The 16,879-nt window shown below is 39.6% G+C and overlaps 1 protein-coding gene across 3 annotated transcripts in view; it reads right to left on the minus strand.

The window, feature by feature from the left end:
* The window catches only part of TLN2 (talin 2), a 440,641-nt gene that overhangs the window by 167,076 nt on the left and 256,686 nt on the right, over positions 1-16,879 (minus strand). For all 3 annotated transcript variants that reach the window (XM_032622981.1, XM_032622982.1, XM_032622983.1), the window contains 2 exons: positions 8,648-8,711; positions 7,519-7,623 (listed from right to left, as the gene is read on the minus strand). In XM_032622981.1, coding sequence (XP_032478872.1) covers positions 7,519-7,623; positions 8,648-8,711 — 169 coding nt within the window. The remainder of the gene's footprint in view (positions 1-7,518; positions 7,624-8,647; positions 8,712-16,879) is intronic.

Consider the following 16,879-nt stretch of genomic DNA (forward strand, 5'->3'; position numbering starts at 1 on the left):
AGGGTGTGAGGCGAAACAGGAAGGGGTGGGACGTGTGTATGGCCATAAAAGGGTAGCACAAGGTATTCTCTATGGATTAGAGTTCACTATCTTGACTACAGTGGTGGTAACACAAATCTACACATGAAAAAAACTGCACAGAACTAAACACACACACACACACACACAAATGAGTACATACAGAACATGAAATGTGATTAACGTCTGTGAACTGTACCAAGTCGATTTCCTGGTTGTGACATTGCACTATAGTTACCATTGAGGGAAACGATGAAAAGGGTATTATTATTTAGTTTTACAACGTTATTGAGATATAATTCACATACCATACAATAGACCTATTTAAAGTATCTAATTCAGTGGATTTTAGTATATTTACAGATATGTGCAACTATCACCACAGTCAGTTTTAAAGCATTTTCATCACCCCAAAAAAGAAAAATCCTGTACCATTAGCTATTACTCACATAGGTCTGCTGATCCTACCCCACTCTTAAGCAACCACTAATCTACTTTCTGTCTCTATGGATTTGCCTTTCTGGACATTCTATATCAATGGAATCTTGTGACAGGCTTCTTTCACTTCACATAACATTTCCAAAATTCATCCATGCTGTAGCATGAAGCAGTACACTTCATTTCTTTTTATGACCAAATAATATTGCACCTTATGGATATACCGCATTTTGTTCATCCATTCATCAGCTGATGAACATGTGGGTTGTTTCCACATTTTTGCTAAATGCAGCTATACACTTTCACGTACAAGTTTTTCTGTGGACATGTGCTTTGAATTCTCTTGGGCATATATACCGAGGAGTAGAACTACTAGGTCATATGGTATCTCTATGTTTAATAATTGAGGAAGTGCCAGACTATTCTCTAAGGTGGCTGCACCATTTTACATTCCTAGCAGCAGTATATGAGGGCTCCAGTTTCCCTACATCCTCACCCATACTTGTTACTCTGACTTTTTGATTCTCTGAATTATGTTTCCAACTTCCTGTGAATCTATCATTATTTCAAAGTACATGTTAAAAATATGATTGTTTATCCTTGTTAAAAGACAATCATAGCAAAGAGTAATAATAATTTTTTCATTTCCTAAAGTTATGCATTTAAAAAAAATTTTTATGTCTTACCACACTTCCTATAACTTCCAAAACAATGTTAAAGGGTAACTTGTTCTGATCCCAATTTTTATAGATTTCCCTCTAGCACTTCTCTGTTGAGTAGAATGCTGATGATAGGTTTAAAACATTCTATCCTGTTGAGGAAGTACACTTTTATTCCAGCATTTTATGGAAATTTTTATAATGAGTACCTGAATTTTATCAAACACCTTAGTGGCTTTAACACTTATCAAATGATCACATGATGCCATCTTTTCCAGCTTTATTTAGATATAACTGACATAGAACATTATGTAAGTTTAAGGTGTGCAATATGATTTGATATATGTATATATTGAGAAATGATTACCACAGTAAGGTTAACACATTCTTCACCTCACAAAATTACCTTTTTGTAGTTGCTATGATGAGGACATTTAAGATTTACACTCTTAGCAAGAATATTAAAAGCAACAAGAGAAAAGCAACAAATAATATACAAGGGAACTACCATAAGGCTATCCATTGATTTTTTCAGCAGAAAAAATCTGCAGGCCAGAAGGGAGTGGCAGGACATACTTAAAGTGATGAAAGAGAAAAATCTACAACGAAGAATACTCTACCCAGCAGGGCTCTCGTTCACATTTGATGGAGAAATCAAAAGCTTTATGGACAAGCAAAAGCTAAAAGAATTCAGCACCACCAAACCAGCTTTAAAACAAACGCTAAAGGAACTTCTCTAGGTAGAAAAGGCCACAATTGGAAATAAGAAAGTCGTGAAATGGAAAAGCTCACTGGCAAAGGCAAACATACAATAAAGGTAGGAAATCATCTACACACAAAGCTAGTAGGGAGGACAAAAAAGGTAAAATCATCTGTATCCACAATAAGCAGTTAAGGGATACACAAAAGAATTAGATGTAAAATATCAAAAACAGTAATCGTGAGGGGAGGAGAGTACAAATGCAGGGTATCTAAAATGCATTTGAAATTAAGAGATGAGCAACTTAAAACAAGCAGGTATATACATACACTGCTATACAAAAACCTCACGGTAACTGCAAGACAAAAATCTATAATAGATATACACATAAAAAAGAAAAAGGAAGCCAAACCTAACACTAAAGATAGTCATCAAATCACAAGAGAAGAGAACCAAAGAAGAAAGGGGAAAAAAAGACCTACAAAAACAAACCCAAAACAATTAACAAAATGGCAACAGGAATATACATATTGGTAATTACCTGAAATGCAAACAGACTAAATGCTCCAGCCAAAAGACACTGACTGGCTGAATGGATAACAAAACAGGACCTGTATATCCTGCCTACAAGAGACTCACTTCAGATCTAGAGACACATACAGACTGAAAATGAGGGGATGGAATGAGGTATTCTAAGCAAATGGAAATCAAAAGAAAGCCAGAGTAGCAACACTTAGACAAAATAGACTTTAAAATAAAGACTCTTACAAGAGACAAAGAAGGACATTACATAATAATCAAAGGATCAAATCAAGAAGAAAATACAATTGTAAATATATATGCACCCAACATAAGAGCACCTCAATATAAAAGGCAAATGTTAACACATATAAAAGGAGAAATTGACAATAACACAATAATACTGGGGGACTTTAACATCCCACTTATATCAATGGACAGATCATCCAGACAGAAAATCAATAAGGAAACACAGGCCTGAAATGACACACTAGACCAAATGGACTTAATTGATATTTACAGAGCACTCCATCCAAAAGCAGTAGAATATACATTCTTTTCAACTGCACATGGAACATTCTCCAGGATAGATCACATGCTGGGCCACAAAGTGAACCTCAGTAAATTTAAGAAAATGGAAATTATATCAAGCATCTTTTCCGACCACAACACTATGAGGCTAGAAATTAACTGTAAGGAAAAAACTGCAAAAAATACAAACATGTGGAAGCTAAATAATATGCTACTAAACAACCAATGGATCACTGAAGAAATCAAAGAGAAAATTAAAAAATACCAAGAGACAAATGAAAACGAAAACACAACACTCCAAAAAAGTTATTAAAAATTTTTTTAATAAAAAATAAAAAAAATTTACTCCCTTAGCAACTCGCAAGTGTGTAATACAGTATTGTTAACTGTAGTCACCATGCTGTATATTAGTTCCTCAAAAGGTATTCCTCTTAAAACCGCAAGTTGGTGTGCTTTGACCAACATTTACTCATTTCCCCACCCCAGCAACCACCAATCTACTGTTTTTGTGACTTTGGCTTTTGAAAATTCCACGTATAAGTCAGATCATACAGTATTTGTCTTTCTCTGATTTATTTCACTTAGCATAATGCCCTGAAGTTTCTTTTTATTTATTTATTTATTAATTAACATCTTTATTGGAGTATAATTGCTTTACAGTGGTGTGTTAGTTTCTGCTTTATAACAAAGTGAATCAGTTATACCTATACATATGTCCCCATATCTCTTCCCGACCTCAAATTTCATCCATGTTGTTGCAAATGGCAGGAATTTCTCTTTTATGGTTGAATAATATTCCACCGTATTTACCTACCACGTTTTCTTTATCTATTCATCTGCTGGTGGATAGTTAGATTGTTTCCATATCTTGGTTATTGTAAATAATGGTTCAAAGAACAGAGGAGTACAGGTATCTCTTTGAGCTTGTAATTTCAATCCCTTCAGATATATATCCAGAAGTGGGATTGCTGGATCATATGGCAGTTCTATTTTAAAATTTTTGAGGATCCTCCACACTGTTCACCACAGCAGCTGTACCAATTTACATTTCTACCAACAGTGCACAAGGACTCTCTTCTCTCCACATCCTTGCTAACCCTTGTTATTCCTTGTCTTTTTTTTATAACAGGGGTGAGGTGATATCTCCTTGTGGCTTTGATCTGTATTTCCCTCATGTTAGTGATGCCGAGCACCTTTCCATGTACCTCATGGCTATCTGAATATCCTCTTCGGAAAAATGTCTACTCATGTCCTTTGCCCATTTTAATTGGATTATTTGGGGTTTTTTTTGTTGTTGTTTTTTGCTATGGAGTTATAAAGAATTGCTTATATATTTTGGGTATAAACCCCTTACCAGATACATGGCTTGCAAATATTTTCTCCTTTCTGTAGGTTGCCTTTTTCTTTTGATGTGCACAAGCTTTTTAGTTTGATGTAGTTCAACTTGTTTGTGTTTGCTTTTGTTGCTTGTGCTTTTGACGTCATATCCAAAAAATCATTGCCTAGAACCCTGTCAAGGAGTTTACCACCTATGTTTTCTTCTAGGATTTTTACAGTTTTATGGCTTACACTTAAGTCCTTAATCCATTTTGAGTGAACTGTTGTGAATGATGTAAGATAGAGGACCAGTTTCATTGAATATGTAGATGGCTTTGAATAGTATGGACATATTAATAATTTTAATTCTTCCAATCCAAGAACACAGGATATCTGTTCATTTACTTCTTTGATTTCTTTCACCACTGTTTTAATGTTTTCATCATATACATCTTTCACTTCCTTGGCTTAACTTATTCCTAAGTATTTTACTGTTTTTGATGCTATTGTGAATGAGACTGTTTTCTATATTTCTTTTCTAGATAGTTCAGTGCATATGATGTCACCTTATTTGACCTGCTCTGATTTATTAGATATATTAATTCATAATATTGTATTATTCCTGAATTTACTTTTAAAACAGGGCAAACTATGATCAAATAAACTCTATCAAAATCAACTTAAAAATAAAATGTACACTAAATAAGACCACTGAGCAAAAAACTGAAATGAGCAGTGTACTCACTTTTATAGTGACAAAAAATAAAAGTAATGAAAAACAAAATGTGAATGTCTAACATGTATATGAAAGCTGTCAGTGCTGCCTACCTCCTGACCCTGACCTTCCTTCAAAGAGATGTCATTTTTTAAAAATGAAAAGGAAGAAAGGAAGGGAGGAAAGGAAGAAGGAAGGAAATTTGCATTACTTTCTTACTTTGCCTTAAACACTTCTGTAAAAGAAGAGTTTTCATTTGACCAAACCGGCAAGACCTTGCAATAACCATAGCATCTGTGTTTTACCTCTAATTATCCTACTAGCCATGGACAGATTCTTCCCAGGCCCTAAATTATATGTGGAGAACAAATTTCTCTTTTCTGGAACTTGCTATTCAATGTCTCTTTTTAATTACATGCAGACTGCTGTGTGCTATGTATTTTCCTAAATTTACTGACCTTTATGCACAACACTGAAACTGACTCTGTGTGAAGTTTGATGGCATTAATAGAAAACAATATGAATTTGAAAGATAAATTTCATATATGAAGGACTAGAGAAAAACTCAAACCCACACAACCATGGAAAATGATACCAGTATCATTGGAGATGCTGGAAACGACTTAATCTTTGTGAGGTATTAGAACTCATCAGAATAATAAATGAAAAGCCGGGACTTCCTGGTGGCGCAATGGTTAAGAATCCGCCTGCCAATGCAGGGGACACGGGTTCAAGCCCTGGTCAGGGAAGATCCCACATGCCACGGAGCAACTAAGCCTGTGCGCCACAACTACTGAGCCTGCGCTCTACAGCCTGCACTCTAGAGCCCGCGAGCCACAACTACTGAGCCCACATGCCACAACTACTGAGCCCACATGCCACAACTACTGAGCCCACATGCCACAACTACTGAAGCCCACGCACCTAGAGCCCGTGCTCTGCAACAAGAGAAGCCACTGCAATGAGAAGCCCGCGCACCGCAACAAAGAGTAGCCCCCACTCGCTGCAACTAGAGAAAGACCGCGCACAACAACGAAGACCCAATGCAGCCAAAAATAAATAATTAATTTTAAAAAAATGAAAAGCAGACTTTTCTTCTAAAACAAGCAGATCTCACCATGTACTCATGGTGGGGATGTGGGGGGGGTAGGATAATGAAAGCAGGTGAGCACATATCAAATGGGGCCACCCTAGGTAAGTCAGCATAGCCCACTGCCTGGGAACACAGGCTTTTAAGTCAGAGAGACCTGAATTCAAGTCCTACCTCCTACAGTTACTAGGCTTATGGTCCCAGCTGAGTCATTGATCTTTCTGGCCTTGATTCTCATTTATAAAAAGAAGATAATAGCAGTAATTCTGCCATTGGGATGCTGACAGATTTGAATAAGACACGCCTGACATATAATTGTTTACTGTTATTATTGTCATTATTAATATTGGGAAATTACCTAGTCATTACCTAGAATACCATCATCAGCACCATTCAAAAACTGATTGATAGTTTAAAACACACTGAAATGAAAAATTCAATTTCTAAATTAGTTTTCTTAAAAACAAAGTGATTCACCTACGCTTTATTTGCAAGGGCCCCAGCATTTTCTGGTATAAAGCTGAGAGCTGTTTGGCTGAAATAACTAATCAGCATTAAACATACACCTTTTTTCCATATAATATCTTTTATTTCTCTTGGCCCCAAATGAAGCAGCTTCCTCCAATGAGGACTGGAGTCAAGAAAAGCATCCATATCCCCAAACATTCTAGTAGACAGCAAAACTTCCTTCTTTTCCAGTTCTTTTTAGCTGTGGGAATAGACACCTCCTTAAACCACCCTGTCACTGACCTTCCAACTTCAGTCCCTAGAAGCAGCTGCAACACAGCTGGTAACACTCCCCTGGGCCTTAAGCAGCACAAGAAAGTTCATCACATGGTAGAGCTTTCTCCAGGGTGAAGAGCAAGAGACAGGAGACCCAGAGTCACAGCAAAGCAAGTGGAAATAATGAAACCTATCAGAGGGAAACCTAAGAGAGTACGTGAGGTCAGGATATGAAAACGGGGAAGGAAGCTACTGGGAGGGCTTCTTAGTGAATTCAAGAACACACCCTCTGCTTGCTCACAGGTTGAATTTCAAAGACCTACCTCTGTCCCTCTAGTAGTCAGGCCAGCAATTCCTGTGAAAACAGATCTGAAGGCCACAGAAAATCCCAAGACCCATCTAAAAGGATACAAATTCAGTACCATAACTACCACATGAATTTGATTTGGCCTGCAGTGGTCAACAACCTTCACTTAGTCCAGTGCACTCTGGAAGATCTTAAGTGAAACATTCTCAGGGGAAAGTGCTAGCAATTGAAAGTAAAGGTACTCCTTCAGGGACTTTATAGCAGTGACTGAGAGCAGAGCCAAGACACAGCTGTCCTGAGGCCTGCAGGCAGCCAAGCTCACTCACCAGCCTCACAGCTCTTACACCTCATGTCTGTCCCACAGCTCAACTCAGGTCACCACTGCCCAGATGCTCCATGTGCAAATGCTAGGGGTCTAGAGATGACAATCAAGGTTAACAGCAAACCCTTTAACAAAAGAGGTGGCAGAGGCAAACGCCCCCTCCATCACGCCCAACTCACCTTCACCAGGAAGAAGGACACACCGTACGTCCGGAGAGACCGGGCAAGTTTGACATACTTGACCTTGGCTTCTATCTCGTTCATCTCTCCACAGTTCTTGTGCTCCTGCAAACGTGACAGAGGCAGGGACCAGTTACTGCAGCTCTGACAGCAGGTGGACTTTGTGAGAGGTGTTATTCCACATGGCCTCTATGCCTTTGTGGATGCATGTCCCTGCTGACCGAGGGTCAGAGCACACAGAAAGTGCTAACGCACAGTTTCTTAACTAGAACGTGAACCCAAATTCCTTATAGATTTCACAGTTATATGCAACAATTCATGCACATGCAGCATGGGAAGAACAGGGTCCATAATTGTAACCTAATTTTCAAAGGGCTCCACGTTCCGAAAGGTTCAGGACCAACACATCAAAGGAGAACTAGAAAAATGTTCTTGCCCTGAATTCTAACATCCAGGCAAAAGATAAAGTTTTCCAAAGAGCAGGATATATAAATGCCTGGACATCTCAGTGTGTGCAAACAATACTGGATTTAAAAAAAAACATGTTTTTATACACATGAAATTTATCCCTTCCAATTTATATTTACATTTCATTGCCAAAACACTTTGGTATTTTGGATTCACTAGAGTGAGTGTTTCCTGGCAAAGCTGATGACAGGGCTTTTTTTTTACTGGTTGCCTAGAATAGATAACTTTCTGAATTTTAGAATAAACCTGGATTTTAAAAAGACACCAGTTCCCAAATCCTGAGGTTCAAAAAACAAATCTCAGGATTAAAAAAGGCTTCTTGAAGTGTCTGCCTCAGTGCATTTTAATGGCAAATTGCCTTGTTTCAATGCTTCCAAGATAACGTCTCTGAAATTAAATGTATGCACATTTTTCCCAGAAGGGCTAAGGAACCTTTAGCAAGAAGGTATGGATTAAGATAATAAATCTGCCTAAAGTAGAACTGTCAGCTTCTTTACTCTGGAGTCACAAATCATTTATGATATACGCAGAGTACATGTATGGGGTACGAAACTATCGTGCAGAGGCCCCTCTTGGACTAATAAATGAGGATAGGCTTTGTGGATGCATGAGGAGAATAATAAAGTGAGGAGAATAATAAAGTTCTGAACATTTCCAGTACCTGAAATATTCTCTTTTCAGCTCCTCTCTGCTTGATGTATTCTTTGGGCAGGAATTCCTTTAGACTGAGAGAGAGAGAGAGAGAATAAAAAAAAAGGTAAGGCATTTATCATACTCTATGTTGAGGAGGAAAGAAAAGAAACTTTTCATAAAACTCACAGTTAAGTCCCTAACTCTCAGTATTTTATAGTATAATTAATAACAGACAGCCATATCCCACAATGTTCTTCAATAAGATGCAAATATAAAACCAGTCTGATAAAAAGGGTCAAACATATTCAAGAAGAAAGACTGTCCAGGATATACTGTAAAATGACAAAGTAAAGCGCCCAAGAGTGTACAGTATGCCAACCTTCGTGATAAAGGGAGGAAAATATCCTCCATTTTGTACCGTTAATATGTATTTTTAAAAACGTTAGAAGGATAAATCTAGTACTAATAAAAATGATTCTTAATGGAAAGAAGGAAAAAACAGGGACAAGGGAACAAGAATGGAAATTAAACCTCTTAATTTTCCTTGTACTATAGTCTTCACTTTAGAACCAAATGAAATCACAAATGGGTAAAACGCAACACCTAAAAATCTAAAGCAAACTGAAACAAATGAACCTAACAGTGTATGGAACCAACAGCCTAACTTTGAAAAACAGTCTTTTGACAATACCCATCCCCAGTGAGATACATCTTAAAGATAAAATGGACCACAGTAGACTTGTTAAATATTGATATCATTATTTCAAAACTAATATCTACTCTTCCCCCTAAATATATACACAAATACACACACTATAAAATTAGTATATTACATTATCTAAGTAGGTAGATATTATATATAATTAGGATAAAGTAAATCAGTAATTATGTTAGTTGCTAGAAATCAAGATTTGTAGCATGAAATAAATAAAGCAAAAGAAGTTAAATGAAAACACTGCAATCTTTCATCTGAATGCAAATATTGATCTGAATGTCTGATTCATTTTTCTTTTTCTGAAAAAATTTTCTACTTGTGTCCACTGCAGAGGCTAAGGGCAAGGACAACCGGGTGGCAATGAGCACCCTCAGTGCGTCAGCCAGGTGGTCTTCCAACACCATTTCCCACTAAGAGGATCCTTGGAGAAATGACCGATTCTAGCTTTGGGACAGGAGATGTATAAAATGTTCCTGGGGCTTCTTGTGCCTGAGGATCAAGGAATTTATCAAAATGACATTGGACTGACATCAAGGGATAACCGATGGCCAAACATGGGGTGATTTTTAAAACCTCATACAAAAGGAGAGAGGACAGGTCTTCCCTGGTGGCGCAGTGGTTGAGAGTCCGCCTGCCGATGCAGGGGACACCGGTTCGTGCCCTGGTCCGGGAAGGTCCCACATGCCGCGGAGCGGCTGGGCCCGTGAGCCATGGCCGCTGAGCCTGCACGTCCGGAGCCTGTGCTCCGCAATGGGAGACACCACAACAGTGAGAGGCCCGCGTACCGCAAAAAAAAAAAAAAAAGAAGAGAGGACAGAACAATGTGCTCACTGACCAACTTCAACAATAATAACTCATAGCCATTCATGACTCATCTACTCCCTTACCCACATGCCCTCTCATGGATTATTTGAAGCAAACCCCAGACATCATATAATTAATTTCATGTGAGGGGCAATTTGAGCATCAGAAAGAATGAAGACTGCAATTGGTCAAAACACAGGTATGTAAAATTCAATAAAGATTCTTTGAAATAATCATTGATCACCTTAAGAGGGTGCTAGGGCACCAGCTCATACCGAAAATTGATAAAGGAAAAGAAACAAAGCTAATAAATGCAGAAGGAATAATAGAATTCCAAAACCATCATTTTACAACTCTTAATGAAATAGCCAATAGATCAAAACAAGCATGAGTGGCTGCTAAAACCAATAAGTAACAAGTTAATGGGGGACTTTATAACAGAAGGATCAGTCTGGTCCAAACCCAATGATCAATTTTAAATGCGAGTGGGATAACCACACAGCATAGGCCTTCTGACTGATGTAACAGTACCATACTTCCATACTGTATATTTCCACCTTATACTTCCTAGGTCGAAGTATACAGTACCACCTAGGAAGTATTCTTGGCGACAGAGAAAAAATAAGTAAATATATAACTGAATACGAATTTCATTAAGAGTCTAAATATAAATCTAAGTTTACAAAAAAAGAAAAAAAACCCTAATAGTTTAAAAAGCTAATAGTTTAAAAAAGAGAGAGAGAGAGAGGAACATGGTAAGTGACACTACCAAGATCCAATGAGTCAAATCCCATCATTGTAAATATTATACAAATAACCCAGGTTTTTCACAAATAAATGGCTTGCTGGTAGAGGTGCAAAAGATGACACACAGATTAGAATTAGAATGACACCCAACACCAGCAGCCATCAGGAAAACACAAAGAAAAGCCACAATAGCGTACCAGTGCACACCCAGCAGGACACTACAGTAAAAAAGAGACAGTAAGGCGTGTTGGCGAGGTTATGGAGAATTTGGAACCTTCACACACGGCTAGTGGGAATGTAAAATGGAGCAGCTGTTGTGGAAAACAATTTGGTAGTTCCTCAAAAGATTAAACAGCAATTCTACTCCTAGGCATATATCTAGGAAAAGTAAAAACATATGTCCACATAAACATTTGTACGTGAATGTTCATAGTAGTATTATTCATAATAGCCAAAAGGTGGAAACAACTCAAATGTCCATCAACTGACGAGTGGATGAATAAAATGTAGTTCAGCCATACAATGTAACTTTATTTGGCAGTAAAAAGGCATTAAGTATGATACATGCAACAACATGGAAACACTGTGCAAAGTGAAAGAAGCCCATCACAAAGGACCACAAGCATCCAGTAGAGTCAAGCCTATAGAGGCAGATAGGACTAGAGGTTGCAAAGGCTGAGGAAGGGAGAGGGGAACCTGGGGAATGACTGTTAACGGACACAGGGCTTATTGTAGGAGGGAAACAAATGTTCTAAAATTAGATTGTGGTAATGGCTACACAATCTTGTGAATACACTAAAAAACGCTGAAATATTCATTTTAAATGGGCCCATTGTATGGTAGGCAAACTCCACCTCAATAAAGCTGTTTTTTTTAAAAAAGAAAAACACCAACCACTACAGGCCTTGTTTGGATCCTGATATTAACAAAGTATAAAATGACATTTTTAATACAATGCAGGGGAGAATTTAACACAGACTGGGTATTAGACGTGATTAAAGAATTGCTGCTAATTTTGTTTGGTATTAGGGTGGATTTGCAGTTAGGCGGGGTTTTAATTATTTAAAAAAAATTTTTCATTGTCAGAAAAACATACTGAAGTACTGATAGGCGAAATGGTATGCCGTCTTGGATTTGCTTTCAATACTCCAGCCAAAAAAGGGGGTGGGTCAGGTCCAGGTTCTGGTTACATTATGCCTTGAATCATGATAGCTCCTCAACCTGCAAACTACATCTGCAGACAAAAATTCTGAGTATATTTTCTGGAATGTCAGGGATCTAGGTTTGAGCACCACCAGAACACTCTGGCCTAATCAAGAGACCCCCACGTCAGTCCACAGGAAGGAACCTAAGAAACATCTAGGCAGCAGCCCCTTAGATGTTATGACTACTGTTAAGCAACTTCAGGGAAAAAAGGTCTGGTTGAGAGAAGAATGGAAGGCATCAATGTCACAAAAGAGGAAGCTGAGTCACAGAGAGGTCAAGTGACTTAGCTGAGGTCACAGGACTGGATGGGAGCAGGGAGCCTCTGACCTCCAGTCCAAGAGCAGAGGCACACGAACACAGGGCTGTTTCAGGCTCCCCCAGGAACACCCTTAAAATAACCAGGAAGCATCCTGAGGGGGCCACTGCTGTGAGCCTCTGGACAGCAGCTCCTATGCCATCAACAAAGGAGACCTTGCAAAGGTTATCAGAAGCACCCAAAGAGGGCCCCACGCCAAGCCCACTCACAACGATGACTGCTACTAGAACACCAGAGGGCAGTATCCAGTGGCCAGGCCAGATATGTTGGGTATTTATGGCAATAAAGTTCTGTGTGGCCACAAGCTGCCCTCAACTCAAACTGCAAACTAACCCTCCCATTCTTTGGAAGGCATTGAACCTCCCACTCTTCAGTAGGTACAGAAACAACTTCAAGAAGCTTGCACCAGAGATGTGACCCCTGGTGTTGCCAGAGGCGATCTGGGGGGAGTTTAGTGTAAGGTATGTTCAAATAAGAAGTGAGTGTGTGGGTGTGCGTGCACGTGTGGGGTGTATTCTTCCCCAGGAAATCGACAACGTGCACAGTGTCAGCAGGGGGAGGCCTGCCACCCGGCAGTTCAGCAATTCCAGCTCGGTTGTGTTTTAGATTCCCAAACCCAAGTATGGAAGGCTCCTAAGCGTCTGCGGCAGACATACAAGCGAAATCTGTCGGCTTTCTCTGAGAAAATGGGTCAGATGGTCAAACCTGATTGGGAATTTTTCTCCTAATTAAGCAAGCTCTGACCAAGCAAAGTCCCTTGCACTGCCGCCTTAAACATTCCCACCTTAAAAAGGCAGCCTCCAAACCCTCTGCCAGCCTTGTGCATATCATTTTTTCGGAGTGCAATAATAACAGATCTCCCGTTTTACTAAGACGGCAGACTAGTCAAAGTTCTCACACTCTGAGATCCATGGAAGGTTGAAATCAGCCAAGAGACTCTTCTCTCATGAGCTCTACTTTCACGCTGGCCAAGTCAGTTGTATCTCTTCCCCCATCTATATTTATCTGCATTTGCTCCCCAATCTCGCTGCTGGCTGTATATCACATAATTATGTACTAAACCAATACAGCCCATAAACTGTTAAAATAGTCCAAAAGAGAGCTACTTAATGCTTCCTAATGGTAAATATTTACAAAAAGTTATTGAATTAGATATAAGCGAGACAAATGTAAAATACTGAAAGGAAAAAATAGTGAACATTTAAAAACAGTCTGTCCTCAGAGTGCTTCATCTTTAAATTCTCTTGCAGATGGTGTGGTTCATCCAACAAAGATAATGTGCAACCTTAACTAGGTGACCCACACCAGGAAAAAACATTGGTCTGGTATCAAAAGATTGGCAAATGAATGCTTAAATTGAAAGTTAAGATATAGGGTTTCAGAGAGGTAGTAGCATAGATTCTTTACTTTAATTAACTTTGGGGGATTATCCAAGCAACAGTAAACCATGTTGATAGAGGGTTTTCCACTACTCACGGCTGCCATTTTATTGAAAGGCAAATAATGTTTCGGGTGTTTCACATGCATAAATAGATTAAACTCTGACAAAAGCCCTTGGAAGAAAATATTCCAATATTCCAGTTTTTTATATATGGAACAGGAGGTTCAGCGATACTCAGTAAGTTGCCCACAGTCATAGCCAACAACTTAAGCCTCCTCTGTGGGCTCCAGAGAACATGCTCTTAGCTACTTAGCACCCTGGTCTCTCCAAGCTACCCTCTGATCAAAAGACGTACCATGTGATCAGTATTTGAGAACTTTCATACAAAGAGAGGAATAAAATAACAGAAGCACCCAATCAGATAATGGTAACAATGACCATAGTGATGGCAGTCAATTTTTTAGAAATGCCAAGAGGCAGTGAAAAAGGGAAGGGGAATTTAATAAACACATCTAGAGGGAGAGGGATCTGGATTCAAATACAGCCATTCACTTAAAACTTCATTTTCTTATATAAATGTAAGCTGCTTCTATAAGTTATTCCAAAAGAGGCATTCTAAAGATGTTCTCCGGTCTGAAAATAAGTACACAAGTTCATGGGAGGCAGCCATGATTTGAGGAAAGGTTAACTGCTTCTCATCTGCCCCAGAACTGTCACCTAGTAGTCACACCACCACGGGCAACTCACCACCTCTCTAAGCTGGTCTTATCACCTGAAAAGCAGATATGATTCCAACCTAGGAATGGTTTTGCTCATATGAACCGAAAGCAATGGCTTGCCCCCTCATTCCTGGAGAATGAGGGCATCAATATGAACACACAAACAAAGCAGTGAAGAGCACATGGTGGAGGAATAAAGGGGAGGGAAGGTACCGAGGTACAGCGAGGACGGTATCACCCAAAGGACACTGGAACACCCAGGTTTCCTGACCCCAATCTTTATGCTCAACCACCAAATGAGTAACAATAACATCTCAAATTTGGTATCACATAAAGTTCTCCAAGTGTGGTCCCAAGACCAGCAGCATCAGTACTACCTGGGAACATGCTAGATGTGTCAATTTTCAGGCTTTGCCCCAAACCCACTGAATAAGAAGCTCTGGAGGTGAGGCCCAGTAGTATGTTTGAACAAGCCCTTTGGATGAGCCTGACACATGCAAAAGGTGGAGAACCACTGGCCCAGTGGGCCGAAAGCTCAAATGACGAAGTTGGATACATTGAATTTAAATCCAGACCCAAAGATGAAAACGTCTGTGACTTAGAGTATTGGTCAAGTCCTGGATAACTGAGGGGATGAGGTAGGTGGAAGAAAGCACTGGATGAGTTGGAAAATAGTTACAGTGGCAAGAAGTGGAGAGTGAAGACAGCACGGGGAAAGCACAGGAAAGGGTTTGAGGGCCTCAGTCACACAGTAGTTCTGTGTTCCTGAACCAATCCCAATGGCCCTTAGTGTAAGGACGGGAAATCGTCCAGAGGCTCACTGACAGCTCCGGGCTAGATACATTCAGAGGTTCCTGGTTTGAAAGTTCTGGACTCTGAAAGTCGTTAAGGAGAGAGACATCAACCTTAGGAGGCTGCTGCTAGGAGGAAACAGTGAAGGCACCACTGAGTGGTCATCACCACCCCAAACTGATAAGAGCACGCCAGGCTGTCAGGGGCATGGGACAGAAGCCAACGATAGAGAAGCTAGTGCATGGGCAGTGGTGAGAAACAAAGCCTAAACGCTTGCTTCACCGTTAGTTTGAAAACAGAATCTACAGCCAAATTATTCTGACAAAAACGCACAGAACAACTCCAAAGGAGGAATATGTGTGTGAACAGATGCCAAGAGAAAAACTGACTTAAGACTTCCTACTGTGTCAAGAGCTTTGCTTGTTGACAGTAGAATTATCTTGAGTTTGTGGGGAAAATTTTTCAAGTCCACACTAACTTCTTCCTCAGAGATTCATACCCTGGGTTGCTGTGTTTTCTCAGTGAAATACTTTTGGGGAACATGCCAACAGGACGAGGGGGCTACGGTAATCTAGCAGGAGGGAGGTTTCCTCCACCTGCTAGCTCCCTGCCTGCCTGCACCCAACCACTGGACCATTTCTCCCTGTGACATACAGAGTCACGGAACCTTTCTGTCTGACCTCCAAGGCCCATTAATTTTGCATTTACCACATGGTATATATGCAACCTCGGTGATCAAAAGCTTTTATCACCTCACACACAGACTATTGCAACTGACTTTTTTAAAGACACATTAACTGTGAAAACATATGAAATATAAAGAACAGTATATACCTCAATTTATACACCTATCATCAAGGATAAATACATGTTACCATGTTGTCATATTTGCTTTATGATAGCTACCTCTCCTTCTGTTTGTAAAGAACAAATGACAGATTTAGCTCAAGTTCCACACCATCCTTCTTTCTCTCCCTAAGGATCGTCATTTTCCTGAAGGTAACTTCCACACATATTTTATCATGTTCCTACATCTCCTTATATCTATAACACAATATATTCTGTTTCTCATTGTATTTTTAAATTCAACAGATTCACCTTCTAAAATATCTTGTTTTCTCTGTAAAGTACTTTGCTGTTTTCATACATTAAAATCTGTGCCCATCTGGGACTTCCCTGGTGGCTCAGTGGTTAAGAATCCACCTGCCAATACAGGGGATACGGGTTCGAGCCCTGGTCCAGCAAGATACCCACGTGCCACGGAGCAACTAAGCCCGCACGCTACAACTACTGAGGCTGCGCTCTACAGCCCGCGAACCACAACTACTGAGCCCGCCCGCCTAGAGCCGGTGCTCTGCAACAAGAGAAGCCACTGCAATGAGAAGCCTACGCACCGCAACGAAGAGTAGCCCCTGCTCGCTGCAACTAGAGAAAGCCCGCGTGCAGCAGAAGAGACTAAATGCAGCCAAAAAAACAAACAAACAAAAATAATAAATTAATTAATTAAAAAATTTGTGCCCATCTGAGAGACAGGAAATGCTATCTCCTTATTGATTTTGCATTCTGGATTGCTTATGAGG

This window comes from Phocoena sinus, chromosome 2 (assembly GCF_008692025.1).
Source record: "Phocoena sinus isolate mPhoSin1 chromosome 2, mPhoSin1.pri, whole genome shotgun sequence".
Lineage (NCBI taxonomy): Eukaryota > Metazoa > Chordata > Mammalia > Artiodactyla > Phocoenidae > Phocoena > Phocoena sinus.